The following is a 26,249-nucleotide window of genomic DNA, read 5'->3' on the forward strand; positions in this document are numbered from 1 at the left end:
TTTCTCACATATCTTTTATATCCTTCCTCCCTTCATTCTTCCCCCTAAGCTGCGATGACAGTTGTACGTACATTATGTAGCAATGTTCTGTTTCTAGTGTATAAAGAAATAAGTAGACAAAGATAACGTTTGATATTGCATAATCTTTAATTGTATGCACCATTTAACGTTTGTGGGCACTGTCACATTCTTTTAATTGTTAAAAGCAATTCACAAATTTCAGAACTGAACGTAGGCTTTTCGTTAGCAGACATGAAAATCCTTATCTGTAGAGCTAGGACACTGGGACTAGCTACTAGGACTAGCTCGGTGGCTGTATATACAGACTCGTGACTATTTACTCCGAAGGACAGTCCCACAGAGATTCGGGCGCCGGTGGGTCATAGTCATCAACATTCCTGAAGAAAACGAGAGGGTTACTTTTAGACGAAGGAGGAAAGGCCACATAGCGCACAGGACCAGTTGCATTGTCGATAGCCAATGGCATTTCACCCAGGCCCTCAACCGGGTCGGTATGGCGGAGGTATACAATGTGACTTTTGATGGTAGGGACAATAACTCCTCGACCAATCAAACCATACCTCACGAGCAGCTTGTCTTCTGATTGGCTGAAAGTTATTGTGAAGTTTCCTACCGCGCGGGAGAAGTAGTTTCCTACAAATTCTTTCTTGTCCCGGATGAAGGTGTCGGAAAGAGGAGCACCCATTGACGCATCTGCTATGTCGAGGTTTTTGTCGTCATGGTTATGTTTATCAGCGGTGTCATTCCTTCGGCGATCGCCAGGGAGAACCCACGGTGCTGGGTATGTACAGACGTTGTTCATTTCGAGCCAGTGCCTCTCCCCTGAAAAATAAAAACGCTAGCATTGAGAGCAAGTGCGGATTTCGTGAACTAGTTTCAAGATTCATTGTGGCCAGACAAAAGCCTACGCTGGCCATATAGGGTGACTTAATTGAAAAAAAGTAGGCCTTTAGAGACGGGGGGCGCCACAAGCTACTGAAAACGTTCAATCCATTACTTACTGAGTCACATTTGTGAGAAAGCGGTTGTTGTTGTTTTTCTAGCAAAACTTCCGCAAACAAAAAGTGGATGATGTGGTCAGGAAAAAACCTGCACTGGCCAATATACAGTCCCTATAGGCCAATACACAGTCCCTATAGACGGGGGCGCCATAGGCTCCCTACAACGTTCGATCCACTGTATTTGAATCAAAATTCTGAGAAAGTGGTTCCTTGCCTAGAAGGGTATCTGCAGCCAGATAGTGGATGATTTCGTTGATAAGCCCTGAGGTATCTCTCCCAGCTGATGGCCCGTTGATCGAGGTAAAAATGCCAACCTGGGCATCAGGGAACAGGGTAACCTGGCTGAAGAACCCCTTGGCGAGACCCTTGTGGTCTAGCCGTTTGTACCCTAGAAAGAAACACCAACTAAATTATCACTGTTATCCAGTAAGAAGCAATAGTATTGAAAGAAGTTTGCCGTGGGCTTCAGTTTGGTCAAAAGGTACGTGTTTTAACAGTACGTGTATGAGAATCTGTTTGCTACATGAATGCTTTTCTATGTGCTTGAGAGTGTTTGAGTTTTTGTCTTGCTACAGGAAAAGGAATGTTGTGTTGCTCATTTCTAATCACTTTTCGAAGGTCTCTTACTATTTATTACATTGAAAATCAGCCATATGCAAACTACACATTACCATTGTAATTCCCTACTCTCCACCCCATGCCATAGGCTGTTGTTGTTGACGATGTCGGCCATTTTGGCTTGCCCTTGTTGTTTGCACCCCTTTCTCCAATGGTCGTCAGGGGCTTGTGGGTCAGGTGCATCAGCTTCCCGGGTACCAGTTCAGTTCCGTTCAACAGTTTTCCCAGTGTCAGTTGGAAGTTCATATACTTCGCCATGTCCACAGCATTGGAGAGGATTCCAACGGCGGGTAGGTCTAAGTCAAGGGGTCTATTGCAAACACAAATCAACAAACAACATGTACGTTCACCGTACCGAGTACGCATGAGCTGCGATATGGTGAAAATATGTCTAAGGTGAAGACCCCTGACTTGCAAACAGTCCTCTTCTTGACCATTGTTCTATTTGCATAAAATGTCCAGACGTGATTTCTTTATGTTTCAGGGGCCTACACCTTTTACCCATAATTCCTGTCGCAGCACATGTGTAGTTGGATCGGTGAAAGTGCTTATAGCATAACTTTAAGGTAAGTATAAGTTTAGTGAATGCTACACCTGGCCTTTTATCAGCAACATTGTGAAAAAGAGCACCAAATTGCGGGTTTTCTGTCCTTTTCGTTAAAACATAAGGACTAGCCTGGACTAGTGCTGTCAAAGGTCATCAGTATATAACGTTAGACGTTTGTGCGAAGCATTATATAAAGAATGGAAGTTAAAATCGACATCCATAATCCAAAACCAGTATAACGATTTTACTGTATGATTTTAGATAGACATGTCTTGCCCACCCAAACTCGGTCAGATTGTGCTCCAGCGACCTTGTGTGCGGCACGTTGCGGAGTGGGAGGGGGTGTCCCGACCAGGAGCGCAGGGGCGAGCTGGTGCGCATGAAGGGCGGGACGCGGGGCCTTCTGGGAACGGCCCAGGACGGACCTTTGTACGTCCTGTAGGACACGGCAACCCGCTCCAGACGGACATCTCCTCTCAGAACCTGAACGATAACAGAGAAGAAAAAAACATTCATACAAAATTGTCCCTGCAGTTCTGGTGCAAGATGTTAGGGGGCCCAAACCAACAGATTTTCTTCCTTGCATCAAAAGCTACTAGTATCTGTCACCAAAGTATGAAGACCATAGTTTTGCTGCAATACTTACAGTTACACACAAGGGGGCCAAAAATCGACACTGACCCCCTCTCCAACTCCTATCCACATACCAAGTATCATTACCATAACCAGGTTCCAATGCTATGCTGATCACATATATTTCACATAAATTGTTCTCGTCTGTCTAAAAGCAAATAATGATTTAAAAAAAAACAACCTCGGACATAGCGACGCAGTCGTGCGGCAGCTTGAGTGAGATACCCGGTACCGGCCGTACGTACCTCGCTCCAGTACGCCGTCCTGTCCATCCCCAGCGGCTCGATGATGTGGTCCCTCAGCAGCTTCTCGAAGCTCTCCCCGCCGATCTTCTCGGCAATGAGTCCGGCCAGCACGTACATCATGTTGTTATAGGTGAAGGTAGACCTGAAGGAGCCGGGGTAAGTCTCCTCAAAGTACCGGACGTGCCTGTAGGGCAAAAAGAGGTAGCAAGGTTAGCCTTGCCTTCACAGACTTCTAGCGGGGATGGGTATTCTATGGGGTGGGTTGGGAGCTGGTTCTTTAGTTTCAATGTTAGATAAGGTACTCTAATGCCAGCAAGGGAGTTTCCTGAATAAGTGAGTTTGCCTAGAAGAGTAGTTTGCCGTGAAAGGGAGTTCCTCCTTGCCAACGTTGAAACTGGCAAACCAGCGCCCCCCCCCCGCCCCTCATAAAGCCAGTCCTACTGGAAGTCTTCGAATGATAAGGTGTGATATTTTCAGTTTGATCGCAGTACTACGCCAAAGGCTCCATCCTGAGGCGCCGCCTAAAATTCCAACAAAACAAACATCTGTGTAGTAATAACATTCTTGACTGAAATTCACTTTTCGGTTTGAAAGAAGATGTGTACGCTTCACAGGCAGTCACAGTGGTTGCTGGATACTTGGAATTGAAGGGAAGGCGGCGTTTTACATTGAACCATGCATGCTGACGTCATACCGTGCCAGTTGTTCCCTGGTCATGTTGAGTCCGACCGGAAACATCTCCATGTAGGTACGCAGTCCAGTGCGCATGGCAAGTAGGTCCGCCAACGTCATTTCCTCCGTCCGAAACCGGTCCCGGAAACGGAAGTCAGGTCCAAGAATGTCCTAGATCGGGCAAAGCAGTGAAGCATGGTTCTTTTCAAGTACAGTCAAAACTGTTCAAAAGATCACCCAGGGAACCAAAAGAATAGTCTGTGCAGACAGGCGGCCACTGGAATGTTATGTGGTAATGAAAAAAAGTCTATGGATCACCAAAATGTGGTCAATGATCACATTGTTAAGGTGGTTCTTATGTAAAAGCTGCGTCACTTCGATTACAGGTTTGACTGTATCTGTTAATATGCAATTTGGTCTCGCTCTAGTTCGATTTTTCAGTGTACTGGGTGACCGCTAATCTTTTTGCGTTCAGGGATTTAACGCTAGAAATTCGGGGACGCAAGTTCACCTTTATTCGCGGGGTATCATATCTTGATTTTTGTCAGGCAGGGTACATCTCATTGGAATATCATGTCGACGGACAGTGCACGTGACGTGGCAGTTTCAAAATTACTGTTTGAAACAACAGTCCGCAGACGCATATCATTACTAGATGCCCAATTTTCAAATACATAGATTACCCCCCGCGGAAAAAAGTGAACTGCAGTTACACGCTTCATGCCTTCACGTACCTTGATTTTCGAGCCGAAGTCGAACCTGGAATCCTTCGCGAACAGGGCGGCGAAGAGAGCGGTGGTGAAGGACTTGGACACCGATCCTATACCGAACATGGTCCGGTCTGTCGCCATCCAGCGCTTCTTCACATCCGCGTAACCGTAACCTCGGGCAAGGACCGTGACACCATCCTTCACCAGGGCTATGGACATCCCGGGGAATGGTCGGCATGTTCCTAACTGAAACGGGAATTTTCATTTTAAAGTCAAAGATATATATGGATGAAATGAATCTGACCGGAAATGCAGTTTGTGCTCTCCATAAGGAGCTATAGGCTAATGTCATATTTCCAAAACGACGTGTCCCGGCCATGAGCGCAGGGGTTTTCCGAAACGGGGCCCGGCCGGGCTGTTTGTAGAAACGAAAAATCATCAACATAGTTCATTTCCCAGAAGTGGTCAAATGGCATTGCTTTGAACAAAATCGTTGAATATATCAAATACTTTAGACTCCTGTTACATACTTGGTTGATGGCGTGGTCCAGACACTGTAGTTTGGCGGCCAGGTGAGGGATCCGGACCGGCACGTTAGGCCACGTCGGCAGCTGGGCAAACGGGAAACACAATAATAAAAGACGTTGTGAACAGAACAAGACGTACGGATTAGATCTATGACGGACCGCGCGTACATCAACCCAATACGTCATGTCGTACCTGAACTCTTCACTTCAGCATATCATTACTCTAAGTCAAATCATCGCGTGTCTATTGCTTACCCTTGGCAGTATATTCAAGTTAAGGTTCTGTTATTTCTGCCAAGGTCAAGAACGGGACCAAATGACCTGGGTTTACACATGCAGCTCCTCAAGGAACTTGGCTGGCTATCATCACCTTCATTGAAAGCCAAGACGCTGTGCCAAGAATAACTTCTTAAACTTAAAGATGTCTTAAACGTTAATGGGGGGGGGGGCTTTGTGGAGAAGACGAGAATACCCAACAGTTTGGGAAACGAGAAAAGAGAACAGTTAAAGTATTGATCATGTTTTGAATACACTGCACCACTATGTTGTTGTACACCACATACAGTGTCAAAGCCAAAACATTAAAGGCCCGTGTAAGGAATCCTACATTGGAGATACCGAAAAAACACCCAAGTTTAACAACCTCTGAATCTTCACGGCACATGTTCACTTGGATACTCGTTCTCCCTGGACAAAGGCTAAGAGGAAACCAGGACACGGAACCAGACTCTGAGTCTTTCGCAAGGGGTATCAAGCGAGGGGTGTCACAGACTTTCTGCAACTTATGATCCACTGGTCACTTAGTCACGTGTTCTATCTAGATAACATGACGTCACAGAAACACTGGATTGCACATTTAAATTTCCTGACGGAAATTTGAAACAAATTCCATTATTTTGGTGGTGGAAGTCACAGTTACCTCAAAGAACACTGTTTGCCCCACTTTGGCATTTGAACTTGACTTTGACTTCAAACCAAAGCAAACCCAAGCCAAGTCAATGATGTTATCAAAACCACATGTAACATTGACCATCAAGGAAGATATTTGTGACAAGGGTGGGCGGAGCAGAAATGCGTAACCTTCGACTTGAAAAGGGGACATAAAAACCTATTTTTCAACCTCAAAGTCTTATTGTACCATTAATGAACACTATTTTGTCGGTAAATGTATCAATGAATTCATTGGTCGGAATAGAAGCCAGATATATTGTTCTTGCTATTTGTACTCGATATATTTCCAAACCAACTGCGAGGAAGTGTTGACTATGACATTTTTACGTCAATTAGTACGTTTCAGCAATAAGAATGATCAGAATACCCCCGACGAATGTTTGTGATATGGTTGGCTTGAATGCCTTGAATTCAATGAAGTCGACTGCCAGAAACTTTCAGACAAACTCCGACGGTCTAAAGCAGAGAAGCAAGAGAGCAAGCCACGGTGATCTGCAATATTTATTTAATAGTTAAGAATATAAAAAATCTCACCTCTTTCAAGCCTGACACAGACCACACCGTCCAACCTACCACAAATACAACCGTTCCGGTGGTCAACAATCCTGTCGCCATCTTCGAATGATAAGAGTTTTGGCAGTATAAGACAAACAAGCTATGCAGAAGGTCACACAAGGTTGACTTGACGGGTGACAACAGCATGCATTGGTTAACACTTTGGCCTGTTTCCCAAAGTAGAAACATCGACTATACATCAACGATAGCTCTTGTTCCTATGTACACCGTTTAGTGGGGCATTAGTAAGGCCCTTCTTCGGTGGTCTCAGCGGCCCCTAGCAGCCAATGTTAGAATTGCATGGGCCGGTTGATTCAATCGTAGTATTTTGCTGCGCTATTCTGCTTCCGTCCTTTTGAACTTTGCATTTGATACATTCCTTATGATAAGAAAGCTTCGAAAAAAACTTTTGACTAAACTTTTGCTAACATCGATGATCAATGTATAAAAAGGTAACCAAGTAGCTGGTGTCATGATTAACCTGACATCAATGCTGCAATATCTTCAAGAACTGAAAGATGTCGCTGTGAGACCGTCACAGAAGACCGCCGTTTTCTAAGCAATACCGGAAAGATTTGGTGTTCTGCTTTCAGTTCTAGTGTTATCTCCGCGCTTTTGGAGGCAAAGAGCAACTAATATCATGCATATTAGATTTACAATTTAAAGTGCACGGCCGGTCGAAACGTAAAGAAGGAGTAGTTTGTTCTATGTGATTTTAGCGCACAAAATCATACAGTTCGTTACATCAATTTTCTCAGATTTGTCGTCGAAAATGCCAGCTTACGGCCAACCATTCCTCGTTTCTGTTCATCATGTATGTTCATCTTTAATGAAGAAATAATTAGTTTTGAATAAGATTTACCATTGCTATAACATACATGCATAAGGAATCGAGTTCAATCATATCACAATGAACCTGAATGTCAAATAACTTCCATTCTTGCCGCGGGCTGTTTCTGATTAATCCGATTCATATCCTTTTGTAATAATGTCAGCAGAAGTAATCAGGTAGATAAGGGAAATACTTCCTCTTTTGCCTACGGGAAGACTTTGAAACCCCCTGCCTTTTATATTAAAAGCCTTGCATCTAATCAATAAAAAGGGAAAGAGACATGATACATTTTTTTCATTTCCCAAAGCTACCACTTGAATACATATTTTTGTAGCTGTGAAATAGAATGTTTTCATAATAATAATAATAAATTTTGCAAAGAATCACCGGGAAAACATACTCTATTTTTGCGGGCACAAAAGAACACGTTCCTAGTTCAAATGCGTTATAACAAAACGAGTAGCTATATTTATACAGAATCTGTTTTTACGAGAAAACATATGATATATAAAAAGATCGGTGTGGCGCAGGCCAACAATATCTCCTTATTTGTCCATTCAGCGCCCATTCAATGCCCGTAGCCTTAACTCGCAGAACTCAAGTAGACTTTCAATTAGCGTGATGGTGTCTTGTTACTTAAGTTCTATATTGTCCATAGAATAAAATCTTTTTGAAACAGAATGTTTTGCCTTTCAAGTACACAGCTGTTACACTTCGTTACAGACAGAGATGTAGAGGCTTCAATATACGGATATCCCTCTCTGACAGGCTGAAGCAGGGCCGTGCTTGGCCGAGTGTCCTTCAAATGCCTGAAGGTCAAGATTGGTTTTCGGGGAAGGTTACCCAAGCGGAGTCATCACCCCAATCTGTTGTAGGGTCCGGGGTGCAGGGGTCAGGTCTCGTTCATAGAGCGTAATGACAAACCTGCCGGCTGGAACACGTCAGGCTTCATAACAACGTACACGCACAGAACAGAGGGCTGGGGTGGTGTGGGAATATCATTTTAGACAATACTTGATGGAGGGGGGTGAGCAGGGAACAACATGAAAATCCTGATATGATTTTACAACTAGTCATTAGATGTAGTGTAGTCTTGTTAGAATGCGTTTCTTACAATCTTATTCTGCTCTTTCACATACAAAAACACACCGTGAAGATGTATTGTGGAAATTACACAGTTATCACTCCTTTATTCGATAAAAAGTTTCTTCATCCGTTGGAATCCTGGATAAGGAGGGTACCTCTTTGCCCAAATATGGACGATGAAGATCGACCAATCAATCAAGCAATCAACGAATCAATCAAGGAACCAATCGACCAGCCAACCAACATTCAATTGACCAATCGGTCAACCAATCGACAAATCAATCAATCAATTCACCGGCAAATCAACGTTCAACTTGCAGTAAAACAACCAATGATGGACACTTCTTACCATATTTATCCATCAGTAGATAACTAGCTTTCAAATATAAGCGTGCACCATGAGCGTCAGTCTAAGGTTATTAGCTGAACCATGGATAGATATAATAAGCTTTAGCACTGCGGCACGCTGGTACTAATCTCCAAGCAGACCTTACGGTAACATAAGATAGTTAGATATAGATAGCAGAGGAGTGAAGCCGGAGCCAAACACACTCCTAGGCCGGCTTCACTCCTCTGCCAGCTTTTGATCCTATCTTATGCTACCGTAGGATCTGCTTGGAGATTACGCTAGCGCTGGCACATCACCAAACATGGAGAGATAGGGCGCCCGGCTGCCGCTGTTTTCACCCCAGGTCTTTCGCAGTGCGTAAATAGACTTCACAGGACGTGCGGATGCTAATGTTTCTCCTGATAATTACTTACGATAAGGCTAGGAGATTATGTTATGTGCTTGACAAGAAGTCAAGAATCTGAAAAGGATTTCGTGATTCTTTTCTAGGGTTTCCTACCTGGGTAAATTGGCTAAATATTATAATAATTGGTTTATTGATTCAATCCAAGAGCACTAAAATACATTGCAGCGTCTTATGCACAGCAGAAGACTAAATTGCGCACTTTAGAATAATACATATGCAAACATACGATATAACAGTTAATTATAAGTGAATGCTTATCATACAAGGAATGAAACAAATACAAAAACTTCAAAAGAAAGTGAAAGAAGACTGCAATAGTGGATAAATAGATGTGGGAGATGCTTTCAGGAACATGTGTTGAAAAGTTGAGTGAAATATGGGATGGGCTGTTTTTATACCGATTAGTTTTTGCCTGTGGAATACAAAGTTGGTTGGCACCTTTATTTTAGGCTTCTAACATAAACCATAGGCCGAGTATACATGCTTTCTCCGTGTATTCAAGGGGCGTATCGTTAAGTGATTTTGAACGAAATTATTAGCAGCGTAGTTATTAGAAAAAAAAATTTTCTTAAATAGATGAATCAATTATTTTCTTATAACTATAGATGATTAGAAGATATCAAGATGTGCGAATGTGAGTTTGTATCTTTTATCATTATGCACATGAAAAACAGCTTCATTGCAGTGGTATGCTGTATTTTCTCGTAGAAAACATCAGAGGCAATAAACCCGATGACATCATCCATATTGTCCAAAATCGCATTTAGTATTCTTCCATGACCATCTATCAATATTCGTTACGACTCCATTCATTTATAATTCATTAATGAGAAGATAATGAAAGATCAAAATGTCAGTTTAGCCAGGTAGGAAACCTTAATGTTAATCATTGAATGTTTGCTAAGACGAAGAAAGGGGGTAAAATTTGGAACGATCGATGTAGAGTAATACCTTTTTATTTTCTTAGAATGGATAGTCGGCAAAAAATCTAAAGAAATTCAGAGGTCTTTGGTCCCCGATTTGGTACCCATGTCGATATTACCTCCATATAACGGCTTTATTTTTTTTTAGCTCCATAAAAAGGGACGTATTGTTTTCAGTTTCTTTGTTTGTCTTTGTGTGTGTGCACGTTCCAGCTGCTGGCTATTTTCCAAGGTTGACCTGGGTGGCTGAAAATGATGTAGCTGGAGACTTGTAGGATCGGAAGGCTGTCCAATCAAATTAGTCCTGGGACTAATTTAAAGCTGTTGCTAATGGCTTGTCCCAAGACTGGAAGGCAGGGAAATGCATAGAACAAGAAATTCATACAAATGGCAAGTGATCTTCAATTTCTCATTGTTTTTTGCAATAAATTGAATATCTATAGGCAGAATTCACTTTAAAGTGTTTAATTAAGTATTTGAAGTGAATTTCCAGTGTCCTCCTATATAGCAATATTAGTCTGAGCTCTCTTTGAAAGGGACCTAGAGTTACATGAGTTCATATCGGGTCCTTATGTGTAATATAACCAGCTGCTGCCGCGCCGCGTGCCTGCGAAGCTGGTGTGTTACGCCGGCTATATTGATACAGATTGATACAGATACAGATACAGATACAGATACGTGTTTGTATCGTTTGACACATTGGGCTGTCAGAGAGACAGACTGGCCAGGCGGGTCCTGTTGGCAGCGCGGTCAAAAGCGACCCAACAGATAACGTTCTACGTACAGCGAGTCGGCAAAGTCAAGCTTCTAATTACTGAAAATGTGAGAGCGTTATTATACCTTCGTAAATTGCACCGAGATGGCCTGAAGACAGTTTAAATCAACCCCCTGCTACTTAACGGAAATCAAATGACTGATTTGCCGCCTACGCCTTTTGGAAAAGCGGCATGCCGCCTCTTCTATGAACATCAAAGGGCGTAAAATACACGTTCCAATAAAGGAATCAACTGTTATGTATTTATTCCCACTGAGCTGACAGTTACAGAATTTATCATCCTACAAAGACGTATGCGGCCATAAATGATTGTGGGGTACCTCAAAGAGAAATTAGATTATAAACCGATGCGACAAATAGAGTTAAAAGAATACTAGTACAACTTGAAGGATTTTAGAGCGCATAATCTTAACATCTTTCCATCTTTAAGATACCAGCCAATGAGCGATGTGAAGAAATATATTAGACGTAATTGTTTTTGGTAAACTCGGAAGTATTCCAGGGAGTCTCTTGACTATATATACATCACCGTACGCATACGTAGGTAGAGTATTCAAATTGTTCATTATCGTCCGATTTATTCAAAACGTCATTACCTCCGATGCGGCAAGGAGGGTCACCTCCTGATGGAGTATTGTTGTTGGTGATGTCCACACGTTCGCAGACGTATCTCATGATCACTTTGCTGCGTGCATTCGTATGCAATTTGGCGTGTCGCCTACCCCGTAATATGAGCGAGCTTTGGTGAATGTTGTCTTTTTCATAGACCGTGGCAACTTTTATAGGTATTTTAATATTTCAGAAAACGCCCTATCTTCTTGGAATGGCGGAACAGATCATTACTGGCATTTGGCATTTCGTTGATCTTCAAAACGCGCGGAGTGACGATAAAAGGTATAGGACGATTATAGGTACCGCACGATTATACGATTATGAGTCCAGCCACATTACCTGGTATCTTCAAACAGGAACTTCGGTAGAACTATGGTATGATCATCAGATTGTAGTCTGCATGTTAATGATAGAAGTATCGTATCTGTGACCTATATTTTGCTCAGTTGTGCCAAAACGTACAATAAAGGTCATTCAATCAACAGAGTATCAAGATGCTGCTTGCATCCACATGGAAAGTATTCCACTGACAATAGATGTGCAACAAAGGTCGCCATTTGTGCTTTAAGAAACATATCCTGTTCAAAACTAGTAGACGCGTTGGTGGAAAGGCGATTACAGTTTTGTTTTTTAATACATAAGGTATCTCTCTGAAGCTGTGGTGCTTTGGCATTCGCTACACAGATGCGAGTTATTTGACAGAGCGTCTTATGTTATTGATAAGCAAATGTATCAACGTATGATGCAATTTTAAAATTTGCATCCGTACACAAAATAAACCGCTCACCAATAAGCTTTGGATCAGTCTTCTGATCCTTATCAAGTTAGAATGACCCAAAGCCTATGTCACACATCCAGACCGGAAGTGTGACGTTAGCAATTGCAAAGGGTTCTTGGAAGTCGGTATCGCCCCCCCCCCCCCCCGTCTCGGTTGAGGGAAGGCTGGTGGGCTCTGATGTAAATGGCCTCTTTCACTCCCCTGAGAAAGTAATGATGTTGGTTACCGTCACAGATGAACTTACATTCAAGCAAATAAACTTTTTACGCTTTGTGTGCTTTATTATCTTTTTTTAGTCATACTTGTACATTGTTAATGATATTCGCATTATAAAATGAAGGGAAGCACAGCTTCGACTTAGAACGCTGCGACGCCTTCATCGTACCGTATACGCGTAGTCCAGTTAGAAACCCGCTTTAAAAAAGTTAACCTGTTGCTAATTATTGTTTTGGGAGAAAATCAGAGATCAGTGAAAAGAAGATCAATTTTCTTAACTGTCATGTTGGAAAATAATGATGAGAATTGAAACATGATTATCATACCAAAAAGGCTACCTAAAAAAAAGCGTTGTTTCTTAAGCAATTGTTGTGCAATCAATTTATGGCACGTTGTCTTTTATCGTACGACATATTGTCAAATGCATTTGGGTATGTTAGATTCATCGATTATACATATTACACACACCTCCTTCAACGTCATTTAGATCATACAGTGCTCATTGACATTCCACTCGATAAAGTATGTATTACCAAACAGTATCAAATTTCCAAATTTGAAACTTGCTTGCCAATCATGTGACCCGGAAGTGAACGATAGAGGTGACTTCCGGGATTGACTTCCGGGTGATGAGATCTGGAAGTAAAGTGATTTGGGATGCAGGCCGTGTTGGTAGGAGGCACGGCAACACACGTCAGGCGGCTTCTCCTCAACGTACGGCCAGTTCAGCGGAGCCTCGTGCAGCTACAGGCGGCCAGGATGGCTTCTGACGCGGCAGGGACAGCCGAGGAGTCGCCGATAAAGTACCTCGGGTGAGTCGTGTGGGAGACAGTGTGTTATAATGGCGGGTGTTTTGGGTGTTCAAGAGCAATTTTTGGAATTTGGGGGCGGGGTCCCACTCTAGCTTTAAAAGATTGGGCAGACCTTTAATATTGTATGACACTGATTCAAGTTTTTGGAGCATTTGTTTGAAAACGAAATGATTGTCTCTTTCTACCCTTAATTTGTACTTGTAAAGTTCGTTTTCAATTCTATTTCAACAGAAGGGAAATCATGCTGGGAGTGTTATTGTCATCAGCATGGGGGGAGCTTTTGTTGGAGCTCGAGGTCTAAATTATATTGTACGGTTTTATTGTGGCATTAGGAAAAATGTCTCTTTCTTATTTGTCAAGTGTGTTTTCAATTCCATTTCAGCAACACTTGAATAATATTATTTTAGATTGGAGAGGTCTTATGTGCTATGACTTTCTGTCATGTTCTAACAAGGAGGTTTGTTTTGATAAGTGGCATAATAATAAAATAATAGGAAAATAGGAAAAAATAATTGTTTCTTTTTCCTGTTAGTCGGCAATGGTATATCTTACGAATGACTAAGTGCCCTTAATTTAAAGTTAGTGCTTTGATGAGTTGCTGCCCTTTTCTTTTGATTAGTGAGATCTTATCTGGTTCGTTTGACTCCCTTAGCCGGCTATCTCCCTTTGGCTGGCTATACTCCTTTGCCAGCTTTGATACTATTTCTAAGGCACCGTAGGGTCTGCTTGGAGACTACGTTTTTATTGCTTGCAGTACAGTGCACAGCTTCACACCTACTAGCATATTCGCATGGGCGCTATATATAGATGGACAGATCAGTCACTTTTGGCAATGCTGGGGTGATCAACAGTTTCTACATGAAGAGTGTTACAGTACCATAAACATGTATTCTAAATATTTGAAGCTCTGGTCTGATTTTCAACTGTGCCTTGTATTTGTGTGTAATCACCAATACAGGTACCTCAAATACAATTCATACTGCAAATGCAGAAACCTTTGCGGTGGTTTTATGTTGAACTTTGCGGTTTTCGTGGTGGCAGCTTCACCGGAAACATTTTTCTTTTATTCAATCAAGGACGTTATATATAACGTCCTTGATTCAATATATTTCAATGTCTGAAGCTCTGGTCTGGTTTTCAATGTGCCTTGTATTTGTACTTAATCACCGAAACAGGTGTCTCCGATACATCACACTGTAAATGCAAAAACTTTTGGGGCGGTTTTGTGTTCGCAGTTTTTGCGGTCGCAGCTTCAAGATTAACTCAAAACCACCGCGAACATATTGCTTATATTGTCTGCTCCCAGTGCCTAGGGCACCCCTTTCTCGCTATATGTATGTTACTTGTTATAAGACATTGTCGAAGTCTATGAATATAGGTATATCTATAAGTATATCGACACCAAGTACTTCCTTTGTTGTAGACACACTTTATACAATACACGGGTTTTTTTTTTTTTGTTCTCATTCATTCATTCGTCCATACGACCTACTGTATAATGCCACTGTAGAAAATTTGTCCTGTATTACATATTCAGAGGATAGATATGGTTAGATCAGTACGCTGCGCACTCTCACCGTCAAAAGCGGACTGTTTTGTCCGTCTACACTCTAGCTGAGTAACCAGTAAGTGGTTTCCGAATGGCGGTTCGTAGAGTTGCTGTTTTTTCCATCACAGTAGATGTGACTAGTACTGTAGTGTAAATGCTTTTAAGTTTACAGGTGGGCGCTACCGCAAACAGAAATTAAATAAAATCCCTTGAAATTAAATCCCCGCAAACCTAAATGCACTTACAGTAATGCAGTAACTGTACAATGTAGTAGGTCAGTACATAACTTGCTTTGACAAGACAGTAGGTGGGCAGAAGACAGAACAAAAATTTTTGCAGTGGTTTTATTAAAGTTTGTGGTAATAGATTTTGAAGAAATGAAAACACAGAACCATTGCAAAATTTCATGTATTTGCAACTTGTTTATAAAGCCTGTAACTTTCCTAAGAGTGAAAATGAGCACACAGGGACACGCCCCTACTCATATTGAATACACGTGGTGGGATCTCAAACATACACTGTCAAAAGTTTGATGCCCGATGAGACTCCCTCATACACAGAACCAAAAGCTTTCTAAAGTCCTTAAGTCCTTCTTGCAGCTGCGGGTGCCGATGCAAAAGCATTCCCCACTATTTACTCCACTGCCCTAACTTTGCTAATCAACATTCAGACCTCCCCGACAGACTTTTAACTTACGTAAGTTTAGACATTCCTTTATTAAACATTATTTTTGTTAACTTTAATATTACTGAAAGGTTCCCCCTTGTTATTGTCTAAAATCAACACTGACTCTAATTCTAATGTCATATGATGACTCATATCTCAGGTGGCCGCTGTACATAATACTTCTTAATGCTTAGGTCAATGGCAAAAATTCAAGGGATCGACAAAAAGTGACTGCAATGGCCAGGTGTTCGGGTCGCTTTGCAAAGGTGGCTGATAATACAGGTTTGACTGTAATTCAATTATCCGACACGGTCCATCAAACGTTCCTATTTACATGTTTTCTATTATATGTCATGTATCATGCAGTGGTACCGTTAATATAAGCTAAGTTTGCCAAAAGTCCTCATAGAAGGATATGATCTGATCGCTGTACTCTAGTCCCTTCCAGTACGACGTCCTCAGACAAAAAAGTTCAAGCGTCTATACATGAAGACATATGAAATTGTTAGGCGGTAATAATTGGTCTACAAATGACGAGAAATTGTTTTGGCTAATTTGTTATCTTGAAACCTCAGTCATAGCCATTACTTACAAATGTACAGCAAAGCACTACAGGTGGGGATTGTTAGCACTGTCTGGTTTATTTTTCACAAAGGGATTTCATTCAAAGCACTTTGGTAGCCTAAAGGCTGAAATGTAGAGCTTCAGAGTATTGACTGTTAACATGAGCTTCTAATACAAATTATTGTTAGAATTATTTTAGTACACTGTAGCTTGTAATAAATGAAATGCAAATATGGATTAGATACAAATGACAATTGGATTCATTAAGGATTGATTCAGATCTTATTAGGTTCTTACATTATTTTGTTGAAAAAATAATTGTACAGCTTTGATAGTACTTAGATTGATTGCCAGTAGAAATTACAAACAATTAATGGCAGAGTTGGTTTCAGTTAGAATTGATTTAATTTCAAACCTTAATTTTCATAATTTTATTTATGTACTGTCAGAAAAAATTGTACGGCTTTGACAGTTTCACATATCTTTGACAATGAATTAGTGCAATTTATACCATTGGTTTTGTTTGAAATTGATATGAATCATGATTCCATACAACTGATGATTTGTCTGACAGGTGTATTTGCGAATTTTGATAGGCCCGTTTTGTGAAAGCCTTTTTTGAACGCTGCTGTGGTCTCAAGTAGCACGCAAGCTCAACATTAATTTACTTATGTTTTCGTGTGGAACAGATCAAGCTTCAAAGACTTTACATTCTGCAGTGCGATCTTTCTGCTTTCTGATTGTGTTCCCACAGTACTTTATCATACTGGCAATGCTGCCTTGTATTCAGTACAACAGTTGGTATTAGTATGCTTGAGAAGATTGTCCCCATGAGGCGAAAGCAAGTGATTTGTTATCCTCCTTCATGGATATGTGGTCCTCAGCCGTAAAGGGCAAACGCATCTTGTATTGTATTCAGGTCCTTTATTCCCATATGTTACCTGCTTTATAAGTGGTCCTCGCCACGGCATCTGGCATCTCAAGGAGAACGGCATCTTTACAATGGTGTCTTAAGGTTTGAATATCAAAAAGGACAATAACTTGAAGGAAAAAGTTCCAGCCTAAGTGATGGTGAGGGTTTGACGCACGCGTCGTAAAAAGGGCTCAGTTTAAGACGTGATGGTATTTTTGATGAAGGTTTTTGAATTGGGGCTCAGGCCATATCCTTACTTTATGACACATGCAGTTAAACCGTTGTAAAGTTAACGGCTGAGGTAGACTTCATAATGGGAGAAGAAAAACAGGATTTATACAATTTTCGCCATGCCCTGTAAGATCTATTCAGCAAACACTCTCTAGGGAGTGAGGAAGATAGTTGCTGAGGACAGGTGGTTGCTATGGACATAACTGTTTTACTTTATTGAGATTGCAGACAATGCAATACATCGCAAACCCAGGCAGCTTAGCTGATATTGGCTGCCAACAATTACAAGGTTTTATTGCAAATTCATGCCCATGGTGCTAATTGCAAGTGAAAATCAAATCCATATTGCAAAATCGAATACATGAAGTGATTGAAAACACGTCAATAATCTAAATTCTAACATACAAAGATTTAAGAGATTTGATGTACATACAGAATATCGAATACGATTCTAAACCTACATTACTATTGCGGGGTTTGACTTCTTCTTTGAAAACAGTTGAATGTGAACTGCTTTAATGTGTCTTGTGACTGGAGGTGGCTGTCTCTGACAAGTGGCCGTGGTTACCTGACCAGGTTTGACTGGATTTTGTAAAAGGTATCAAGTGAAGAAGTACTAAAATCAGTTTTAGGATAAAAGTAAAGTACTGTGTGCAAGATGTTTCAAGCTGTATATTATAATTACAAAGGATTGGCATGGGAAGTACATGTAACGCTAGTTCGCCTTTATCCGCGGAGTGGCCTTTATCCGTTGCCTTTAAAAACAGCACATTTAGGATTATTAAGTCTACAGACAGTGGTTTAAAATTTGCAATATTTTCAAAATGTTCCGATTTGAAACCGCCGTCCGTCGACTTCATATCCCTAAATACGTTTTTTTCTTACAAACAGCGAATATACGTAACGGTTACCCTCGAATAAAGGTGAACCAGCGTTACATGTAGATCTTTTTTCGTACTCAAAATGTTTTTACTCAGTAAGATAATCCTCTAGTTGCAACTGGACTGTTTAAAAATAAAACCCAGTATTTGTATGATATGTAAATTGTAAAATGACGCTAGATATATTATAGGATGTTAGATAGTGATTTTCATAAAATCTATTTCATAGAGGTATGAGGTCACTGAACTCTAGTTGTCACACGAAATCTTTGCGTTAGATTTATGTCCACAGTTTTTGATGCCAGCTTAAAACAACTGTTTTCATTTAAATATAATCTATTGAAAAACTCAGGCAATTCAATTCTGGAATTGCGGTGAACTTGCAATGTTTTTTGCTGAAACCTCTAAACAAATGACAGCACAGTGCCTATAGCAGTTTGGTATCTAAAAAACGACTGAGGTATACATACTCGCTTCTGCAGTTTAGTACTTCTTTAAAACCACTGTGACAGTGATCTTGAACGCTCTATTTTGTCCCTACTACAAAATTATATCACCATGTACTGAAAGGCAGTTACAGTACCCTTATAGGCTGAAATTTGACGCCAACACTGATAATTCCCAACAAGCTATAAGAAGGACCATGCCCATAATGGAATTATGCACACCCACGCAAAAGGCCATTTTAAAATCCCTGTCATTTTACTTTCCATGCGATTTCCCGCTTTGATGGTCAAACCCTAGCCCCTAGAGATCAGATGCACTTTCCTCTGGAGTAATGTCCCATTTTTACTGTTCTGTAGTTCCAGTATCAGTATCTCACTATTGGTATGCCAACAAGCTTAGCCTGCAATAAAAAATTATGTTATGCATGAACAAACCAGCCAACCTAAGCTATCAAATGCATGGTATCGCTTCATAAATTAGGATTTCCTGGTTATGAAAAAAGATGATACTATCAAAAAATACATGAGCTTCAGGATAAGTCGCAATCATAATAGGACTACGGGTAATATCATTAAAGAATTGATGCATGCTTATAATCATATACTTAAGTCAGGATAAAAGTTTGTCTAAGTCAGGGCTTTAAATAAAGTTCCCTTGCAATTGTACAGAAAAAAAACTTCAAGGTTTTGGAGTAGCAATTTTGAGAATCATAAATTGTTGTACAGGTATCAAAATCATATTAAGACAATTTTACTATACACATTAAGTGGGCTTCATTGTTAGTCCTTTTAAGGCTCCATTAATTTATTTCTTTGTATCGCAGACATTTTCAAGTAAAATCTATATCAAGAGGATGACATGAAAACAGAAGGCTGGGAGGGGGACTTTTATTTCACTATGTCCACTCACTGATCAGAAGTAAACCTGTAAAGCTAAGGTAGTACAGACTTCTGCCTCAGATGTTCCAGATCCAGTGATTTGCCAATAGGATTCATGTGTTCTCGGATTAGAATGAAATTGCTTCAGAAGCAAGAACGGATCTGACTGGCATGGCGTAAGAATAGGAATTACGAAGGAAAGGCGTATTTATCCCCCGAGATGAACCTAAATATGCCCGTAGCACTTAGTCATTAGCCTCCATGGTGGGTCACCTAATTATGTTCCTCTAACAAAACAAGGTCCCAAAACATGCGCAGGTGTCCCCTGTCACTCATTAGAAAGGCTGAGGAGGTTTTGAAATACGTAAATCATGTCGGGAAGTCCGAGGGGGAATAGTCACAACCCCCTGCGCAGGGATTTCTCCAGCTTTGAAATATTTTCCATCCCACTCCTACTTCATCCCATATTGTTAGTTTTTGTTTGATATTAAATCTTTTATTTTAAGCTTACAAAGATAAATTTTCATGAGTAATAGATGAAGTGCAAATCTTTTGTCCATCCCAAGAAGCAAATTTCAGTCCCTGTAGGTGTCCAGGAGCTCTACTCCAACAGTCCTATAAATTACATGTAGCTAGAATCTTATACATACATGTAACACTAGTTTACCTTAATCCAAGGGTGACCTGTATCTGTTGTATTTATGCACAGCGTATTTAGGGATACCAGGTATACAGACGGTGGTTTTAAATCGCTATATTTTCATAATATTGCAGCTTGAAACCACCGTCCGTCAACTTCATATTACCTTTTTTACACAAACAACGGATATAGGTTACCCTCGGAAAAAGGTAAACTAGCGTTACATCTGTCAATACAAATACTTGCAAGGATGTATGAGGTAGAATATTTTATTTGAAAAGGTAATGACTGAGAGTGTTTTGATTTGAATTCGTCAGAACTAAATTTGTTAAATTGCCCTCAAAACTCTTCAAACATCTGTAAAAGTATTTCAGATTTTCACATTTTGTACCAGCCTCCATATATCGCCCCGTCCACATGCATTTGTGCTGTTACAGTTTCTATAGCTCCAAGGAGATTTATTAGATTTATTGAAAGCTTCAAGCCGTACATAAGGGACCAGTCAGTTGATTACCTGAAGGGATATGAAGGATTGACCCAGATTTCCAAATTATTGCAATTCCAGAATAAATTGTCTCGTTTTTAGATACCAAACTGCTATAGGCACTGTGCTGTCATTTGTTTAAAGGTTTCAGCAAAAAACATTGCAATTTCACTGCAAATTCAGAATTAAATTGCCTCAGTTTTTAGATACCAAACTGCTATGGGCACTGTGCTATCATTTGTCAACATTTGTTTAAAGGTTTTGGCAAAAATACATTGTAAGTTCATTACAATTCCATAATTAATGGTCTCATATTTTAGATACCAAACTGGTATCATAACGGTAACTGTCATTTGTCAACATTTGTATAAAGGTTTTGACAAAAAACATTGTGGTGATTTGATTTTGTGGCAAGAAGAAAAGAACTTTCCAGTGGTTTGTAAGTCGCTTATATGTGGTCACACACTGCACCAATGCCTTTGAGCTTGCAGTAAAATGGTCGCAGCCAAAATGTCAAGAATGACCACTTTGGTTAGACATCCTGGTAATACACTTGAATCTCTGAGTACAACTGGAAAAAAATAGAGATTTACTTCCAGACGTTTTGAGTGACATCCATCACCCTTCTTCAGCATCTTTCAAGGGCCAAGAATTACCATATTTATAGATGGCATTTAAAAAAAAAACCTGCATGAAAATGTATCATGCTTCACATGTGATGATGATAAATGCATCACCTTTACCTATATGGATTTTTATGACAATAACAGCAATGCTGGAAAAGTTCGATTCCATTTCGAAATCCCAAAAGCAATAACTCCGTTATCCGTAACGTTGCGAGTGCCACAAGATATTTGCTGCCTGCCCTAAAGATTATTCTGTACCAAGAAGCCCTCCTCTGAGACATAAGAAGCTGGTTAGTGTTGCTAAGGTTAATCATCAATTTGAAGAACCTTTACCAAATGTCCCTGCAGTCAGCACTTTATTTGCTATTCAGCACAGCATGTTTTCTGACTACCCTAAGTAGTGCAGGCAAGGCCATGCTGACTTGACTATATGGATCACATATCCATGTGTACAGCAGTTTTCATCTGTTTCCCCCCATTGCAACCTCATTTTGAATTTCTTGAAGAATCTGTAAAATAGGCAAACAATTTACTGTAAACTGTTAAGAAATATCAGTAAACAGAATCTATTGTCATAGAATTTGTTTTTCTCTGTAATAAAATGTCCTTATTTTGTTGTAAACTTGTCAAAAACAAAAAAAGTACTCATGTATCATGATCTGTGTATTGTTCAACACTTTGAACTTAGAATTTGCATTAAGCACACCATGTAATACCAGACAGCAAGGTACATGTACGTTTGATCTACTCCTGGACCCCTGGTCTTTTTTTGACAAAAACGGTAGGATTTTAACATGTGACTCTCCTAAACAATCATACCTCAGGCTTTAGGTCGCATCCAAGATAATGTCTCTTCTCAAAGCTATGTAGTACTCATTTTCAATTGCTTCTCAGTTCAAGTTACTTGGAATATTGTAAATTGCCTTTCACAAGGACCCAACATTTGGGCCTGCTAGGTCTAATATATATTATGAATATTATGAACTAAGTCATCGACCCTAACCACAAAACCTTTTGCCACCATTCTATTCTTGAAACACAGCAGAGATCATCATTGCAGCATGAAATCCTGCAGAAAAGGATGCTATAGCCAGGACTTGTTGTCCATTACCATATAGACTGGATGGAGTAATGCTAGTATATGGCAAGCTTGAATTGCTCACTGAAGGGAAGTATAGTTTCTGAGTATAGCTTCACTTTGGTTTAAAGATAAAAGTGGTAACTATCAGGAAAGCTTTCAAACCTTACTTTCAAATTGGTTTCAATTTCTCCGTAGGACCCTTTTTGTCCTGTAATTTGATGCCAATTTAGCTACTAGGATCTTGGAGCTCCTATTGAAGGGTTGGAAATAAATTCACTGCGATGTTCTTATACCATATGGGATCAAACCAAAATGCATTTCAGGACAGCAATTGTATGTGATGACATGCCACAATCTGGGGTATGAGAGATTTCCATTCAGCAGTGCCTCAGTTCGAATGGCCTAGTAGGGAGAAACACCCTCTGCATGACTTTGTACCACAAGGACTGTTCACATGCATAGAAATGCTAGGCCAATTCTCACACTCACTCACTCACTCACTATCATCTGCCAAAAGCCTGTACAAAGTGGTTTGGAAATTCCTCAGTTCATTGTGCTATTATACGTTATTATAAGTTAATAAAGCTGTAAAATGCACCTGATTTAGCTGTTATACAAACTTCGAAAATGGAAAACTATGAATATATTTCACCTGTGCAATGGATGCTCTAAATGTTTTAAACCAAGCCCTGAACTGAAGTTTGTAACCCCTGCTTCTCCTTTTGGGTCAGTTAGTCCAAAATCTTAGTGAATCATTGACTAACTGGTCTCAATCATGATGTTTCTAACTTAGATAGAAGAGATGCTGTTAGTGTTACAGTTACAATGTAGCCTGTAACCTTGGAGTGGCCTTCAGGTCCCACCTTGAAGTGACCTTCAGGTCTTGTTACATGGTAATCATTAAGTTAAGATTTGGGCTGTCTCATAACCTTGAGGTCTTTATTTAATAAAAAACATGAATGAAAATCGTTGAGTTGGAAAGGAGAGTTGATGTCTGTCCTTGGTACTGAAATCAGGCTTTTAGCCAGGCATGCCCAACCCTAGTAAAAACCTTCAGACCTAACCTTTTTGGGGGGACCAACAGCTAGCAAGGGACATAGATTTTTATCTGACATCTAAGTGATGAAAACATTGTAGAATCTTTTCCAACATATTCTTCTCATTTTTGTTGCAATATAAATATAGAATGCACTGTGTTGCATCTTATTTATGTCATACCCAGGTCGGAAAACACTGATTTAATTGCCAAATTACTGATGAAAATGAAAACATTCAACACATGGTTTCAACCTGTTTCGACAACTTTATTCTTTAAAGCAATCCTTCCCACGGTCGGACTTGTACCTCGGGTGATACGTGTTGTATTCTATATTCATTGTGGCCCAGGTATGACATAAACAGGCCTTGGTACGGACAAACCTTCAATTTAAAAAAAATCTATCTTGCAGTTAAAATCAATTCTGCTCCTGGCGACAAATAAAAAAAAAACACCACCAAGGGGTACCCCTGGTATCTGGGAGTGCACTGAGACAGAGCCCTGTAGCTTCAGAGAGCCCAGCCAGGGCTACACCCCTACTGGCACCAGTGCAAATGGAACCATAGCGTAAGCAGATTTCTACTTACAACGATCCATGTCCACAAATTCTGGCCAAAGAATTGATTTTTGCTTCTCTCAGACATACCAGGAAGGGATTGTTTGAATCCTATTATCAATATGCTTAGTTATCTACTAGCAGGCTATACAGTGGATACATAGCATGACTGTGTGCTTAGAAGTGTAGTCAGTGTTCCTGTTGCTGAACATTGAATTAAATGCCCTATTATAGTAACGGTTGAAGGCATAACGAGCCAATTCCTGTCTACTGGACATGCCTCATCCTTCACAAATCTACAGTTTGGTTGAAGTTAAAGAAGAGCATCTCCACTGTGGATGTCTCCCGCTGAGTTCAGCTAGTGTCCCGCAGTGTGGGACACGCTTCCAGTAACTTCCACCCACGTACAGGGTAAATGTGATTGGAAGTAGCTGAACCAAAAAGGGTAGGAGCTCTACACTCAACTGAACGTGTCATACACATTTACACTTGACTGAGCTCTCAGAAAGAGATGATTTATCAAAAACGAAAGAATTTTGGGCTCATTGATGACAATATTTTTGTTGTTGATTGTTTGCTCAGTGCAAGGCCAGTAATGACTAAACTATGCTTACTGTAGCAGTGTAGCAGTAGGGTTCAAGCTCCACCTATTGATCTGTCTAACTGATACAAACAATGTAGTCTTGCGGTTAGTGCTTTGGGTTAGTGAGTTGGAGGCCCAGGTTCAACTAGTGTGGGGTTTGAAGTCTGGCAGCCAGGAGACTGTAACGATAGTTCACCTTCATTTGTGGGGTAGCCTTTATCCGTTTTAGAAAAACCAGGTCATTATCAAGTAAAAATTGTAAGATATTCAATATACGGTTTGAAATTACTGTCTGTCAACTTGCTATCCCAAAATACCTTATTTTTTCTATAAACAACAGATATAGGTTAACCCGCGGATAAAGGTGAACTAGCGTTACATACTACGATAGCCTCTTGTGTTTCACATATCTTCTTCCTGAGTCAGGAACATTGGCGATGAGAGCTAACTGATTTATTAGAACAAAGTATTTCAAGAAACAAATTTATTTTCTACTATAATAATAGGCTTGCTCATCAAACTAACTGTTGGCATTCATTTAAATGTACTGCTTCTTTAATCAAATGCATACCCATATAGGGATGAATGTGCTGCAAATGTGTACCAAATGGGTATTAGCATTGTGTGGCTATCTTTAGTTGTTGTACCCAAGTGTCATGTGCAATTTTTCAATCTCAGAAAGTACGTAAGAAACTAAAAAAAAAAAAGAAGCTATTACAACCTACGCAGAGTTGTGTCAGTTTGGATGCTCACTTAAAAAGTAACCTTGGCCTCTCTATAAGATTACAGTGCATGCTGTTCCCTTGATTGCAATTAATGTGAGCGACGGAAGGAACTGTTCTTGGGAATCGACTCTACACTCCCACGCTCTTCGATGTACGTCAGAAATGCAGACATAATTGGTGTCGTGCACAAAGCCGAAAATTTGTTTTAAATGTCAAACGAGGATTTCTGCTTCAGGTAGTTGTTCTCTGAATGAGTTCCAATGGATTGACTGTAATTGATGAGCATCAGGATCTTTAATCAACCCGTGCTTTGATATAAGTTGAGTTCTGAGCTGTCTTTGATGACGACAGCAGCTTTCAGCTGGAGTAATGTAATAACATTCTGCCTAATGTATCGGATATAACGTCCTGCTGCCTAATGGAGCAAAAGGTTTTAAATATAGACAGACGACTCCCCACGGAGTACCAAAGAAGTAGTAAAAGTCTGGACAGTATGAATAAGCTAGTAAGTCAGGGCATGAAATACACTTTGGGGGCAACATGTGCTGGGGCAAATTGAGACAAAAGTTACTTGTACAACCAAGCAACCAGCCAACCAACTAACCAACCAACCAACCAACCAACCAACCTACCTACCAACCAACCAACCAACCAACCAACCAACCAACCAACCAACCGGACAACCATACAACATAACAACCAACCAACCATACATGATATAACCAACCATACAACCGACCAACCAACCTTACAGCCATACAACCATGTAACCAATCATACAACCAACCATACAACCTTTTAAACTTAGAGTTTAGAGTCTCAGGAGCACAAGGTCTCATCAGAACAGAGCTCTCTGGTAATTCCTTGGAGACTGGCTACTTTGATATGGCTACCAAAGGAGAATGAATGAAGAGAATGGCATTGAAAGACCATCACAATGACCCTGGAAAGACAAAATCCTGACATAGATTGAAAACATATCAGGGAAAACTTTCACCTCCTAAGCCTACATGAACAGTGTTGGCGTACAGAATAAATTGAGGGGCACCCAATGGTTTGCCATCAAGACATGATATCCATTTGCAAGCTGTATGTTTACCTGTGTGTAGATGGTGTTCAG

General features: G+C 40.4%; 2 protein-coding genes across 2 annotated transcripts in view; one reads left to right on the forward strand and one right to left on the reverse strand.

Annotated features, from left to right (window-relative positions):
• Window positions 1–128: 128 nt before the first annotated feature.
• Window positions 129–6,599, reverse strand: LOC118411282. The gene is made up of 9 exons (XM_035813460.1): window positions 6,460–6,599; window positions 4,978–5,058; window positions 4,472–4,693; window positions 3,760–3,908; window positions 3,066–3,249; window positions 2,468–2,670; window positions 1,694–1,950; window positions 1,237–1,410; window positions 129–843 (listed from the first exon to the last, which is right to left on the reverse strand). The coding sequence occupies exons 1-9, from the start codon at window positions 6,538–6,540 to the stop codon at window positions 338–340; spliced, it is 1,857 nt and encodes a 618-aa protein (XP_035669353.1). The 5' UTR covers window positions 6,541–6,599; the 3' UTR covers window positions 129–337.
• Window positions 6,600–13,059: 6,460 nt separating this feature from the next.
• Window positions 13,060–26,249, forward strand: part of LOC118411286 (NAD(P)H-hydrate epimerase) — a 52,774-nt gene continuing 39,584 nt past the window's right edge. The window contains exon 1 of the mRNA XM_035813464.1: window positions 13,060–13,269. Coding sequence (XP_035669357.1) covers window positions 13,115–13,269 — 155 coding nt within the window. The 5' untranslated portion in view covers window positions 13,060–13,114. The remainder of the gene's footprint in view (window positions 13,270–26,249) is intronic.

This window comes from Branchiostoma floridae, chromosome 3 (genome assembly GCF_000003815.2).
Source record: "Branchiostoma floridae strain S238N-H82 chromosome 3, Bfl_VNyyK, whole genome shotgun sequence".
NCBI lineage: Eukaryota > Metazoa > Chordata > Leptocardii > Amphioxiformes > Branchiostomatidae > Branchiostoma > Branchiostoma floridae.